Source organism: Papio anubis, chromosome X, assembly GCF_008728515.1.
Source record: "Papio anubis isolate 15944 chromosome X, Panubis1.0, whole genome shotgun sequence".
NCBI lineage: Eukaryota > Metazoa > Chordata > Mammalia > Primates > Cercopithecidae > Papio > Papio anubis.
Window position 1 is genome coordinate 113,145,608 of NC_044996.1, and position 16,310 is coordinate 113,161,917.

General features: G+C 36.6%; 1 protein-coding gene across 1 annotated transcript in view; it reads left to right on the top strand.

Annotated features, from left to right (window-relative positions):
• DMD (dystrophin) overlaps nucleotides 1–16,310 on the top strand; it is a 2,174,064-nt gene that overhangs the window by 936,686 nt on the left and 1,221,068 nt on the right. The window contains exon 43 of the mRNA XM_031660704.1: nucleotides 14,303–14,475. Coding sequence (XP_031516564.1) covers nucleotides 14,303–14,475 — 173 coding nt within the window. The remainder of the gene's footprint in view (nucleotides 1–14,302; nucleotides 14,476–16,310) is intronic.

Below are 16,310 nucleotides of genomic sequence, written 5' to 3' on the forward strand. Positions count from 1 at the left end.
AAAACTATTGAAAAACATTGAAACTCTAAGCAAAGAATTATTTAATCAGTATTTTTTTGTGTGTGTCTTTTTTTTCTTTGGAGTCTTTACGTTTGTTTTTGTTTATTTTTTTTGTTATCTTTCCTTTGCCATTAAAAAAGCTAGTTTGTATTTATTTTTTTGCCGGTTAAATTTGAAACCATGAACATATTAAAATTGTAATACTATTACACTGAACCTTATGAATTGCCATCATGCCTTTCAAAATGTTTAAATATTGGCAATATCATATAGTTTAATACAATGACTTGTACCCAAGTCTGCTTATTTCTGAATATTAATATATATCATTCAACATCCTGAGGGGAAAAAAAAATCAAGAACTTTGTGTTGTAAATCACAAATGATTAACACACCAATTCCAAAATTTAATTTGCCAAACCACAGGCAAAAGAGTAAAGAGTGTTATCAATAAGGAAATCCATGGAGCTTCCAAAAAGGTAAAAAAAAAAATGAGTGTTAGCTTCCTGCTCCCATATCATGGTTTTTGTTAATTTCTTTTCTTTTTTTTTTTTTTTTAGAAGAATGCATTTGGGTACAGAATGATTGTGTAAAAGAGCGATTTTGCTTTTCTGTCCCCTGTGTAAAACACTATGATGGAAAGCACATTTCCCCAACATCAGTAGCATTAGTTATATATAAAACAGGCGTAATATTACCAAATATGTTTTCTATTTTATCAAAATAGTTTACTGTCATCAATATTAATTTTTGCAAGTTTGATTATATTTTATCACGAATGGTAGCTACCTATGAAGTTGCTTAATCATTTATACTAAATTTTCATTTATCAAAATAATAAGATGCTCATGATTGCATATTTAAATAGAATTAAAAAGTATAACATGAATTTTTAAAAAGCATATTCCATTCATCAGTGATAATCAGTTTTTGAGATTTTCTTGGATTGTTGTATTGCCTTGGAATTTTTCCTCCATAAGCCTTACCTGCCCCTCCTCTGCTGAGTCACACAACACTAAAAGCATATCCTGACTCTAAGAAATTTGGAATCAGAGAATGCCATATATTTTTAACGAAGAGAAAAGTACTTACTTCTATACAACCCTCCTTTGCCATGCGTGTGAGCCAATTTTTCTATTTGGATTTTCTATAAAATGATTTAGGCAATGTGTACAACTTAACACAAGATGTACGTATCATAAAAGGACTGGTAAAATTGTTTTCAATTTACTTAGTGCTGATGGACTAGTAAAGTGATCATTGGATCAGTAAAGTGCAGGGTTTTTTGTTTGTTTGTTTTTCTTTTTGTTCTTATTGATGCTCTGTGGCATCTGGAGAAATGGGCAGACATAATTTTGAGTAAAGGACTTCTTTGTTAGATACCTAATGTACTGTGAGGAAACCATAAGGAAGCTCAGCCAGGAAATGCATATGGACTTCTATTCCACTGTTTAACAGCGAATGACCAGTAAAAGTAAAGTAGAATAAACAAGCAATTACCCGAATAGCTCACATCTGACCAGACCTGAATACCTGTCTACAATGGTTGAACAGAGTAACAAATCTTAGAGGTTCAATGATTCAATTCAAACTGGATTTTCATAAGCAAGTTCAACTCAACTTTTTACTTCAAGTCAACAACTTTTTACTTCAAGCCAAGTGCTATGCTTAACACTCTAAAAGATAAGAAAGAAATATTAAGGAATAATCATGGTACTCTAGTAATTTATAATGTTATTGAATATACATATTATAGTTATACAAACAAGTTAGAAAGTAATAAAGACATTAAGGACATAATCCAAGCAAAAATATATAAGACATGAGTGTAACTGAAATCATGAAGAGAAGAAAGCAGCGCAAAAAGCAGAAACTAGGAAGAATTTTATAGAGGAGAAATCCTTAGGCTAAGGTGAATATAATTGGAATCTGGACTAATCTTGAATCTGATAGCTGACAGTTATTATTTATGTACCAGGACACGTTCTAAACACTTACAGTAACTTGTATGGTCATCATAACAGCCCTACGAGGAAGGCTCTATTATTATTACCCAAACTCAGAGAAAAGGAGGTCCCAAGGAGTTAAGTGACTTGCTCAGGTGAGATCGTTTTTAAATATCATAGTTGAAGTCCCACTCTGGATGTTCAAGCTCCAGAGTTTCTGCTCTTAAGCACTACACTATACAGTTTCTTGATGCAGAAAATGTTTTCAAAGTTAAACATGCAAAGTCAGTAAGGGTAAAACAATTGTATCAGAAGGACGTGTCTGAAGAATAACAAAGAGACTATCCTTCACTTTGTTATTCACTTTGATTATCCTTCCAAGTGTCTCTGCTGGCAAAGCACTAGGAAATCAAGCTGGATAAAAACTGTGAATCCAGTTTTTTCTTTTTCTTTTTCCCTGGAGTCTTGATTGCCTAAAAGATGGCCTTGAAAGTATCCAAAAAGCTATATGTCATCATGCATGGATTTTGGACAGGGATAATCCTTAAAATGGCAGGATAAATTGGACACAAGAAAAAATAAAGAGATAAAAAATAAGTAAGGAGATATTTGTGTTCAGCATAGCTGGACCAATTTAGAAACCATACCCTTAATTCAGGTAGCTGTACCAGGACTCTCATTATTAAAGTTCACTCAGGAGATGTCCAACATCCTAGATTACCCATTTTCCTGTGTTAGTGCAAAATGGTTAAGTAAATCTATCTGGTAAAATAAATACTCTGATTGGTTGAGGAAAGGTTTTCTGGAAGGTATAAATAATTCCACCATGGCAACAGAACCAAGAGTCTCTGACTGTCTACCAATCTATAGACTTAAATTTTTTTCCCTGTACTTTCTTCTAGCTCCTTCTATTTCTGTTATCCCCAAAACACCTTGATATAGCCTTAAGCAGAATCGACCATCAAAGGGCTAACTCCCTCCTCCTGCTGGGTGCCTTCTCTGTTGGGCCCTAACAGCAGTGCATCTAAGCTCCCATCTTGACATTTTACTTATCCCCTTTCCCACCACCCTTAAATAAAATTCTTTTGTGTCAAAGTTTTATTTAAGTGATGGAAATGGCTAAGATTGTCTACAGGGTTGGGTTTGGAAGAAAAGAGGTCTGGAAAGGGAATATAGCAAAATACCAGTATTTTCTGAGCAAGTGTGGAAGAGATTAAAAGTTACCCCTAGTGACTTTCAAATTTGTATCTCTAGTAAAGATTTCTCTCCTGAATCATGACATATATATGCATTTTATATATTCACTTAGAAATATAGTAAACATCTTAAATTTAGCATGTAAAAATCTTACACCCTAACCTTATCCTCCTGCAATTTTCCAGATTATAGTTAATGGCAGTTCCATTATTCCACTTGTCTGTGCCAAAATTCTTCATGTTATCCTTGAATCCTTTCTCTACCAACACACATGTAATTGGCCACCAAATCCTAAGGACTCTCGGCCTTTACAATGTATCCAGAATTCACTCCTGCCTCCACTCTGATCCAAACCACCATTATCTCCAGCATGGATGATTGCATTTGTCTCTTAACAACTTCCCCCTCCTTCCCTTCTCCCATGTAGACTCTAGTCTCAACATATTAGCCAGAGATACCTATTTAAATGAAAAGTCAGATTACCGCTTCTTTTCAAAAGCCCCAATGCTCCCCAACCCCCTCAAAGTAAACAGGGAAGCCCTTATGTTCATAAGTCCCTCCGCGGGTTACCCACCTCATTCTGATATTTCTCTGGTGGTCGCTGACTCATACACTCCAGCCATAATAACTTCCTCCATGTTTCTTGACCACTCCTCCCGGCACATTCCAGTGTCAGGGCCCTTATACTTGCTTTAGCCGCCTGGAATATTATTTTCATGATTTTTCTTTAAATGGTTAATTTCTGCATTTCCTTCAGATCTTTACTTCAAAACTGCCTTCTTGATAAGGTCTTCCCTGACCCCTCCTATCTAAAATTCTGACCCCCACTTTATCCTTCATTTCTCCCTTACCTGCTTTCATTTTGCTCCTCAGCACTGAACTATCTAATTGAGTATATAATTTAGCCTTTTCTCTGTTTACTTTATTCTCCTATAGAAGGTGAGATTCCAGAGAGCGGGACTTTTTCTTTCTGGATCACTACTATATACCCAAGATATAAAATATGACGGTCTCAGGTCGGGCGCAGTGGCTCACGCCTGTAATCCCAGCACTTTGGGAGGCCAAGGTGGGCGGATCACAAGGTCAGGAGTTCAAGGCCAGCCTCGCCAACATAGTGAGACCCCCATCTCTACTAAAAATACAAAAAAAATTAGCTGGGCGTGGTGGCGTGCGCCTGTAATCCCAGCTACTTGGGAGGCGGAGGCAGGTGAATTGCTTGAACCTGGGAGGCGGAGGAGGTTGCAGTGAGCAGAGATTGCACCACTGGAGTCCAGCCTGGGTGACAGAGTGAGACTCTGTCTCAAAAATAAATAAATAGATAAATAAATAAATAAATAAAGACTGTCTCATGGTAGGTTTTCAACAAATATTTCTTGAGTTAATGAATGAATACAGAGATGTAGCTGTTAGACACACAGAGAGAAACCTAGAAGATAATATTACTAGTTAAAACTAGAGAGGCTAGGGTTGTGTGATGAAAACTGTGCCTAACTGTACTGAATCCTGCCAAGGAGGGAAAGATGCAGTGGGGAAGCTATTGGAATTTCCTTCAGGAAATAAATATGGTTAAAAATGTGAATTATAAGTGCTTCCAGCTATCTGCTAATGTTAGTCCTTCAGAGAAATGAAAACTGAGAAATCATTAAAAGCAATTTTATCATTTCTTTTAAAAAATAAAGTTCGATATATTTCAAACCAGAATATCATTGAAACACTGAAGTCATTTTTAGGGGAAAATGCACTAAAACAACAATTGATTTCATATTATCTTATATTTTAACTTATGCTTTTATATATTTGTAATTTTATTTCATTTGAAAACTTTTTTCTAATTGAAACTTTTTGAGAGAACACTGACAACTTCTGATGTAAAATTTTATTACTGAGGACAAACTTTTAAACAGAAGACAAATTAGCCAATTAATGTTTGTATATACATCCCACAGTGGACATATTATTTAAAATCTTAGCTTGGAAAGAGTTGTAGATTTGTGAAGGTATATGTCAGCTTATTTCTAGGTATGAAATACAGGAGCAAAGACACTTGTAAATTATAGCCATCCTTATTTAGTAATTGGATGTTGAAGATTAAGAAACGACTGAATTGAATGACCACAGAAATGGGACAGAGGAAATGATGTTTGTTTGTTTGCTTGTTTGTTTGTTTATTGAGATGGAGTTTCACTCTTGTTGCCAAGGCTGGAGTTCAGTGGCACAGTCTCGGCTCACTGTAACCGCCACTTCCCAGGTTCAAGCGATTCTCCTACCTCAGCCTCCTGAATAGCTGGGATTACAGGCACCCACTACCACACCTGGCGAATTTTTGTATTTTTGATAGAGACGAGGTTTCATATGTTGGTCAGGCTGGTCTCAAACTCCTGACCTCAAGTGATCCACCTACCTCGGCCTCCCAAAGTGCTGGGATTATAGGCGTCAGCCACCCAGCCTGGCCGCTATTTTAAATAATAGAAGTTACACTGGCACTTTTCACTTTGGGAGGCAATGAGCTTTGCTATAGGTAAAAAGATATTTAAAACTTCAGTAAATTATTTTCAGTTTACTTTCATCAAAAGTGATTAACAGTAAGTTCAATTTGTCAGATATTGCTCTCCCCTACTCTAGTTCTGTTCAGGTTCTGCAATATCTACTTTGACATTTATACACATAAGTTTACCATTTAGATGGCAAAGGCAAGCTCTGAAATGAAAATCTCTGACAGCAAGGGAGTAGTTGTCACTTTACATTAAATGCAAGAAAAACTAAACAGTAGAAGTCTATCCCTTATGATAAAGAATGGAGCATAGTTAAGGGTTGCTTGAGACCTTTATCTTAAACTGATTAGTTGACAAATAGGTCCCTTGTTTGTTTCCTAGATAAATTATCTGTATTCTCTGGCTTCTCCTTTTATACTGTTAAAGACACATACTCCGCAACACTTGAATAAACAAAGCATTTTTATGTCCAAATTATTTCTGTATGTGTCTCCTTTAAAAACCGATTATCTTCTTAAGGGAGAGACTCACATTTTAAAGTCTTTATTTTCATATCTCAAATTTGAGACTGATACTGTGTGTTATCAATAAACACTTATTTAAACAATAAGCTTTTCAATAGATAAATGAACTGAAGCCACATGGCTTATAGATATCTGCTTTTCCTTTAGGTATCTGGATTTCATCTGCCAGTTGTAAAAGTTACCATGCTGTCTAATTTTTCTCTATTCACAGTATATATTCAGGGTCTTATTCAATTTATTGAAAACGGAGAACCAGAGATGCAAATATCCTATTTCAAAATATTGAGGACTCGAGTTGTATAAATTCATGTACAGATGCCTTTCAGAAATTAAAATTTCTTTTTTATGTATATTTAGAATTTCCTTTTGCAGAAAGATTGGCTAAAAATAAATATCTTACAGAATTTCAGTGGAGTAGTGAAGTGGTCAAGTCATAGGGGCATGTCAAAATTAAGAAGGGAGTTGACTAAAAAGTTGGTACTTTATCATTCTGACATCATGTTTTCAGATAAGGAATTATTCAGGGAGAGAAATAGAAATGCTATATTCTATAGTGATTCTAGGGATTTTTATATCACCATAGCAACTACAAGGGACTATGGCTTCATTTTTAGAGAGTCAGAAAGTATAAAGATCACTTATTTCTAGACAAACGAAAATAGTAAAATGCTATCAGAGATCTCATCTCTGACTTTAAACTATGGAAAGTGCTACAAAATTTTCTTTGGTGCACATACCATTTTTCTGTGTGTAATGCCTTGGGGACACAAATATGTGCAGGGAATTTAAAAAGGATTTATTTCCTGGACTCCAGCCAATTTTGACAGCATTCTCTGAGAATGTACCAAGGAGCTAATATCTAGATATCCAGGGAGTATGACATCCCCTGCCCCAGTTTTTGCTTTTTGCTTTTCTCATTTAAGATGAAAAGTTTTCCTGCATTTGCAACATGCTGCCCAGCATTGCTAAAACCGTTCATAACTTGATGCTGAGCAATCCTACAGCATTCCAAAGAATTGATAGCTCTCCAGAGACTCAGATTAAAATCAGGAAGCTTTGCAAGCTCAAATCCTCAGAGTATACATACACACACACATACACGCACACACACAAACGATATCAAAGCCATAACTGGACAACTTTTATATGCTGATGGGGAAGATCCTTTATCTCTTTCCTTGAATTTTTTCTCCATGGGTGCTTACAGCTATGCATTTAAAGGGTTTGGGCCGTCTGTGTACTAACAAATGTGATTGGTTACCCACTCTGAATTTAAGTAATCAGCCTTTCATTCAGCTGGCTGCTTGGTATGTGGAGAACTTTGCAGCCTTATGGATCTTTGTCATTGGACTGGCAGCCAAGCAAGAATGATGGAGTCAGTGACTTAAAGAATTTAGAGTTGAATCAAATCAAGTACTTGTGAAATCAGGCTTCCCAGGTCAGGCAAGTTAACAGAAGCAGCCAAGAAGATATGTTGGTGCATGGTTCTGACACCTGACCTAATCAGGGTAGTGGAATAACCCTAAACATTCCACCCAAGACTCTAGGCTTGGAGCCATCAGAAGATGGTAGTAAAATTCTACCAGGTAAATAAAAGTAAAGAAATAATACTAGAGATATGCTTGAGTTCAATGACTTTTAGGGCATTAATCATAGGTATTAAATCCATTGTATCTCTTATTATAATTTCGACTATATTTTAGATTCAGGAATACATGTGCAGGTTTGTTACATGGATATATTGATATTGTTTGATGCTGAGATTTGGGATATGAATGACCCCATCACCCAGATAATGAGCATAGTATCCAACAGTTTCCGTTTTACTATGAGTTTTGTTTTTATCAGTAGTAAACTTTTCTTCAATAAACAAGTCTCTGATGTCAAATACGGCATACTGCAATGTTGTGCTAAGCTATTTTTGATTTTGTAGTGAAAGAGAATGACAGCAAAAGACAGTCTGGTCTGCTTACGTTTATGTTTTCCACTTCCAACATGCTGCTGTTGCTCTTGATAAGATCACCAATGGCCTCCTAAATTGCCCAAGTTGACTTTTCCCTCCTGGTCCTAGCTGCATCTGACTGGTTGACAGCTCTCTCCCTCTTTGTGGTTCTCCTCCTGCGTCTGATGACTATTATTCTTTAGGGATACTCATCTCCTTCCTCTGCCCATGCTTTCCACAGAGGTTCATCTTTATGCCACATTTCTTCTCACTCTTTTCACTCTAAACACCTTTCCTGAGCAATCTGACCACCCCAGTCTTATTCAACATCACACATATTCCAATGACTCAATTTTCTATGTGAAATTGCTAAAAGACAGTTTTAACCTGAATTCCTCCAGATAAGTAAATTATCAGACTATTTCTGTGTTGGCTTGTTCTTTCTTTTGTATGGTAATACCTGACCTATCAGATAAGTACTTTTTCCACAGAGTTAAATTGAGGTGCTAAACAAAAGAAATAGTGAAAGCTTTCCATCACAAGATGTACATAGACTTGAAGAGAATGCCTTGAAATTTTATTTTAAAAACACCTTCTTTATCTGAAATTCACTCACATCACCCATAACTGTTGTATCTTATCCTGTTGCTGAGCTGATATATAAGACATGAGAACACAGTTGCTTTTTTTAAGGTTCCCATTGTAAGCATTGGCTTTTATCTTTTACAACTGATATTGTCCATAGTCTCACCTGCCTCTACAGCTTAGTTGTTGTTCAAGGCATGTCCTCATGCACCATAAACATGAAATCTTAGAATAACGCAGAAAACCCTCTAAGTTTTATTGTTAACTTCTTTCCTGTTTCCCTCTCTAATTGTGAAGTTTTCTTCAGAGCCCATCATCTGGAAAGCGGTACAATCAGCAGCAGTCACTCCCTATTTAACCCAGTCTCCAACTTACAAATGATTAAAATCCTTCCCAATTTTGACTGAAGATAGGCAAGAATATTCCCTTTGTTTTGGGAGGCCGAGGCAGGCAGATCACGAAGTCAGGAGATTGAGGCCATCCTGGCTAACCCGGTGAAACCCCATCTCTATTGAAAACCAAACACCGCATGTTCTCACTCATAGGTGGGAACTGAACAATGAGATCACTTGGACTCAGGAAGGGGAATATCACACACCGGGGCCCATCATGGGGAGGGGGGAGGGGGGAGGAATTGCATTGGGAGTTATACCTGATGTAAATGACGAGTTGATGGGTGCTGACGAGTTGATGGGTGCAGCACAGCAACATGGCACAAGTATACATATGTAACAAACCTGCACGTTATGCACATGTACCCTAGAACTTAAAGTATAATCATAATAAAAAATAAATTTAAAAAAAAAAAAAAAATACAAAAAATTAGCCGGGCATGGTGGCGGGCGCCTGTAGTCCCAGCTACTCGGGAGGCTGAGGCAGGAGAATGGTGTAAGTAAACCCGGGAGGTGGAGGTTGCAGTGAGCCTAGATCACGCCACTGCACTCCAGCCTGGGCGACAGAGCAAGACTCCGTTTCTAAAAAAAAAAAAAAAAAAAAAAAAAGATTCCCTTTTTTGATACTTGTTAACATTTATATTTAGTCAGGAACACAAGATCTCTGGATGACAGAATATACCATTAATTACTCAAAAGCATCTTAGGGCAAGATGTTTATCTGTGAGTGCAGGGGTTGTAGTACAGGAGAGAAACCCCAATATTGTGGATCTCAGAGCTTATATACAACACCTGATGCATCAGGAGGAGAGTGAGAGAGACAGACATACAGAAAGACAAAGACTTTGCTCTGGGATATAAACCAAAGATCTAGGTCTATTATTTTTGGAATATAAGTTGAAATGTAATCAAAGGGCTCTTAGAGATAAAAGTTTTTAAGTCTCTCCGGAGCAATGCACTAAATTCCAAGGTAAGCTTGCCATTCAGTCATCCTTTAAGTCAGTTACCAGAACTCTTTGCTCAGAAAGCCTAGTCCATGTATCCAAATGTGAAAATATGTATGGCTCAGCAATCCTTGTCATCTTATTCCTCAAAATCTGATTTCAACTGCCTATGGAACATCTACAGTTTGATGCCTCAAAGGCTTTTCATTATGACCAAGTCCAAAATTGAACTAATCATTTATGCACACATATACAAGCATGCACCCATGGAACCTATTCATCCATCTGAAATCCTTTTACCCAATGACACCACAAATCATGTGGATGCTCAGTTTAGATACCTAAGAGTCATTCAAGTTCTTCCTCTTCTTCACCCAACACACAGCCACTGAATTCTGCTGAGCTGTTTTCCTAAACTCCCTTCCCACTTCAACTCAAATGTGAATAGCAGCTAGATACTTGATTTAATTAATGAACTTTTGTTAATATTGTAGGTGTGGTAATGGTATTATATGTACTTTCTGAAAAAAGAGTTATCATGAGAGAATATTTCAGCAAGAGAAAAATGCTGAAGTATTTATGGATAAAAAAATATATCAATTTGTTTCAGAATAATCTAGTTGAAGAGGTGAGTGGGTGGGGTGATACATAAAATAAGGTTGTCCATAGAGTCATAACAGTTGGCACTGGATTATAGGGTTATGGGAGCTATTTGTATTATTTTCCTACTTTCATATATATATATGAAATCTTACATAATGATAAATTTTAAAAATCATAGTTCCCCATTAGCCACTGAAGTACAGGCAGAATTTTCTGTTGAAATTCAAAATACATTATTGAATATCCTCAGCCTCTGTTTCCTGGCCCATCTTCCCCTAAGCTTCTATGCTACCAAAAAGGCAACCAAATATAACTGCACTTGTTACCTAGCTTTGCGTGTGTATTACCTACTAGCTCTAATGTTCTTCCCACTTCTACTAGTCAGGTATGTCTACTGCAGATTGCTCCTTCTTCATGAATTCTTTCCTGAGCCTAAGACCAAATATGATATATGATATATTTTTTCTCTGAACTTCTAGAAGATGTTTGGTACCACTAAGAACACTCATCTATTCCTTCTCATCTAGCTAAGGCTTCTGTACTTCCATTTTGTTCTTCAATTCTTCAAACCATACCCTTTCTTACTACTACAATAAAACCCACTTAAAACTTCTTAAAAGCAAACTAAACTGTGTTTCCCCCACCTTTCTTTCTGCTATATTGCTCCTTACACATGGGAAGAACTCAATACATTTTGTTCAGTGGACCCTATATATGATTTAGATGATCAAAATAAGCAAATTCTTACTAGCAAGAATAGCCAGAATGTAGTTTTTAGCAAATTTATTTGAGAATAAATATGTTTAGATTTCTCTTTCTTCTTATATAACACATTTGTGGTTTGTGATTTCTCCATTAAATAGAATATAAATAAAGCATGGATTCAATTTATGGGATTATCTATTCATTCATTCAACAAAAAAGCATTTGCCATCTATCATGTGCCAAGCACAGGTTTGAGCTTTGGAAGCCCAACAGATAACAACATCCCTATACTCATAGATTTCAGTCTAATGGTATATACAGGCCACTTGATATATATTTTAATGTTAGAAATAAGTACTATAAAGAAAAGGGAAGAATAATGCAAGGAATAAAGAGTGATTGCTGATGCTATTTAAAATAGGGTAGTAGAGAAGGCCCCTTTAACATGAGAAAGAAGTAAGGGAACCAGTGATATAAATGTTGGTTAGGAAAACTATTTTTGGCAGGGAGAACAGCAAGGGCAGAAATCTTGAAGCAAGAATATAGTTGGTATACTCAAGTAATGCAGTAAAGCTAATGAGGGTGGAGTGTTGTGGACTATGAAGAGACTGGGAAGAGATGAAGTTGGAATGGTAGGTAGTATACAACCAAGTCATAGAGAGATGTATAGGTCATAGTAAAGATTATGCTTTTTAAAAAAAAAAAAAAAGTCAAAGCAAGTTTATTAAGAAAGTGAAGGAATAAAGAATGACCATTCCATAGGCAGTGCAGTGGCATGGGCTGCTTGACTCAGGATACTTTTAGTTATTTCTTGATTATATGCTAAACAAGGGGTGAATTATTCATGAGGTTTCTGGGAAAAGGAGTGAGCAATTCCCAGAACTGAGGGTTCCTCCCATTTTAGACAATATTGGGTAACTTCTTGACACTTCCATGGAATTTGTAAACTGTCACGGCGCTGGTAGGAGTGTCTTTTAGCCTGCTAATGCATTATAATTAGTGTATAATGAGCAGTGAGAAGGACCAGAGGTCACTTTTTTCACCATATTGGTTTTGGTGAGTTTTGACTGGCTTATTTACAGCAACTTTATCAGCAAGGTCTTTGTGACCCGTATCTTGCTCTGGCCTCCTGTCTCATCCTGTGACTTTGAATGCCTGACTTCCTGGGAATGCAGCCCAGTAGGTCTCAGCCTTATTTTACCCAGCCCCTATTCAAGATGGAGTTGATCTGGTTCTAATGCCTCTGACCTATTTCCCCCCTTTCTTTTACAAGGGAACCCTTAATCCTAAGGGTAGTAGAGGGATGAAGATACATCTTCTGTTACTTCTTCAGGCTGAATATGGGTGATGATATTTCTGCCTAACTATTAGGGTCTCTTGTATTCAGGGTAGAGAGGAGCTCAGTCAGCAATTATCAGTTTGGTGAGGGCCGTTCATAATTGATAAATGGTGGTATCTGGAAGATTAGTAAGTTTTCAATTTAAGAAAACATTGACTAAGCTTATACTGCATTCCTACACAGAGTACAACAGCAAATATATTCCACAACCATAAAACAAAATAAGTAAAATTATCCCAAGTAAACTAAATTAGAAGGCTTTTCATGAACTGGGCAACTGTTGGAACCAAAGTGATATGGGGTTGCTAGCTGATTCCAATACATGTCCAGAATTAGAATACTGATGCAGGTTTTTACATTACCCACCCTTCTTGTTTCTTCTGAGGTATAGTCAGAGATCACTGGCAGATTCACAGGAATAAGCGGGGTCAGTCTATATTGCAGGAAAAAACTCAAACAACTGATGAGACTAATAGCAGGTGTACCATAGTTCTTAAAACATAATTTTTTTTTCTCTCTCCAGTCTCCCATTTTTACTAAAGACAAATCATCACAGGACTGATTTGCTTTATTATACTTGGTCTGAGTAGTTGTATAAAGTGCAGCAAGAATAATTGTTTTTCATGTAGGCTTTTGAAATTGGCTGTGATTGAACTCTGTGATGAAGAGCCACTGGAAGATTTTGAGCAGAGGAGTGATATGATCCCAATTATGTTTTGAAAGAATCTTTTCGGCTCTTGTGTGGAGAATTATCCACTAGAGGGGAAAGACTGGAAGCAAGAGGACCATTTAGATAGATATTTCTGTAATTCAGATGAGAGATAACGATAGCTTATATCAGAGCTGTAGCAAGAAAGGTAGTGAGAAGTGGTCAAATTCTGGATATGTCCTGAAAGTCAAGCCAGAACAATTGTCCAATAATTCGAATACTGGAGACTGAAAAAATTAAGGATGGCTCCAAAGTTGTAAATCTGAGTAATTGTTAATTGAATTACTATAATTCAATTGAAATCAGTAATTGCCATTTACTGAAATGAGGGAATCTATGGAAGGAGAAGGATTAGGAAATGCAGTTCAGAATTTTGTTTGCATCATATTAAGTTTGAAAGTCTCGTGAGACCTCCAAGTGTTGAGAAAGTACTAGCATTTGTTAGAACGGAGTTCGGAGGAGATGTCCAGGCTTGCAATACACATTTGGGTGTCATTGTCTTATACGGGATATTTGAAATTATGAGAACAAATGGGAGGGATTATGGACAGAGAAGAAAAGAAATACAAATACTGAGTCAGAGCACTCTAACATTAAGATCAGGATGAGAAGGATCCAGCAAAGGAAACTGAGAAGCAGTGGACATAAAGGTAGAAGAAAAACCAGAAGAGGTTAGGATACAGAAGCCAAATGAAGGCAGTTTTAAGATGTAGGGAGGGATCCACTCTCTCAGGGCGAGGTCTATGATTTACCTATTGAATTTGAGCATGTCAAAGTCACTGGACTTCATGGTTATTAACTTTAAAAAGTCAGTAATTAAGATATGCAACACCATTTGTTACCTTTGGGATTTATACATATTTTTTCTCTTTCTATAGACAGCTAATTCATTTTTTTAATTGTTTTAAAATTTTTATATTACAGAATATAAAAGATAATCTACAACAAAGCTCAGGTCGGATTGACATTATTCACAGCAAGAAGACAGCAGCATTGCAAAGTGCAACACCTGTGGAAAGGGTGAAGCTACAGAAAGCTCTCTCCCAGCTTGATTTCCAATGGGAAAAAGTTAACAAAATGTACAAGGACCGACAAGGGTAGGTAACACGTATATTTTGCTTGATACTTAGAGAAATGATTTGTTTTCAGGGAACTGTAGAATTTATTTCAGTACCCTCCAAGGAAAAAAGACAGGGAAAAAGAAGTATCACTGTCATTGAAAAATGGTAAGTAAAATGAGAACAAATAATGATGAACAATTCAGAAAAATGAGCTGAATTGTAGAAATTATTCAGTATTAAATTTAGCATTATGTTGAAGCATTGTATCTCCTAAAATTTCAGGTAATCGTAAATCAGATTGGGTCATTAAATTGAGGTGCTATAAACAGTTGTTCGATATAACATATTTATCTTTAGTCAAATCTGTGTCCAAAAATGTATAGGAGTTTGATACTTAGATTAACATGTTTAAAATATTGCCTATCAATAAAAATTGATTTTCATTTATTTCTATTTTGGAGGGCAACACTTTACACTTTGCATAACCCTCCCTCACATTTTTCTTTTGCAATGGGGAATTTGTTAATTTAAAATCATATTTATTTTTTTTCTTAATTGAAATATTTAGCTGTTGACTTAATTGAAGGGGGCGCAGAAATTCAGTGACATTATTTAGCCTCACATCACAAGAAGTGGAATACTTTTTCTTTTACATTTTGAGATTAAAAGTAATAAAGTTATCTAACAGCTTAAAGTGATTCATTTCAAAGTTCTTTATTCTCAAGGTAGGCTTCTTAATTATTCTCAGAGGAAATCAAATCATTTGTCTAATAATTACAGGGAACCTCCATGGTATCTCTTACATCTGTCCATTTCTAACCATCTTTACTCCTATTTTAGTTCTTGGTTTACTACATCAGGCACCTAAAGAGATTTCTAGCATTAATCTCAGTTGTCTGAAATGATTGTCTCTACTTTGTTCTCAATGATCTTTCAGTGGTCATCATTTTTCTAAAGTGTAAGAGCTTCGGTACTATAATCTCATTCCCTTGAGAATGACACCCTGACTCCTTAATTGCTTATAATTATCTGGTCAGCCTCAGTGTTTATTTCTTCCTGCCTGCCCTACAGCCAGCCCCTCCGAATTATGTTCTAGCGATATTAAATCAATTTGTGGATGCCCAAGTGTTTTGTTCTCCCTCTGACCTACCTGTTCTTCAGATGTTGTCTTTTTCTAGAAATCCTAAAACGATTACTTGCTCATAACATCTGGAAACTCAGATATTGTTTCATCATTTAATGTAATATATCAATAAGTCATTTATGTATTTGTAAATTTTCCAGACTTGGTGGCTACCCTGTAGAATATAAGATCTGATGCGCCTACTCCTAGAACCTAACACATAGTAATCAATTTGTTTACTTTTCTGGCTCCCGCACAAGCTCCTTATAGAAAAGGGCTATGTTTTATTTGTGTTATATGCTCAGGATTGATATAGTGTTGAGCACAGAGTGGGTGTTCAATGTGTCTGGACTCAAGCCTCCTCTCTGAAACCTGAGAATATTTCCCCTTTGGATAGTCTAACAGATTTATCTCAACTTCCAGGCCAGGTGCAGTGGCTCATGTCTATAATGCCAGCCCTTTGGGAGTCCAAGGCAGGCAGATCATTTGAGGTCAGGAGTCCAAGACCAGCCTGGCCAACATAGTGAAACCCTATCTCCATTAAAAATACAAAACTTACCTGTGCATGGTGGCATGTGCTTGTAGTGCCAGCTACTTGGGAGGGTGAGACAGGAGAATCCCTTGAACCCAGGAGGCAGAGGCTGCAGTGAGCCAAAATCTGCCACTGCATTCCAACCTGGGTGACAGAGCAAGGCTCTGTCTCAAACAAAACAAAACAAAAGCAAAAACAAAAAACAGCAACAAAAAA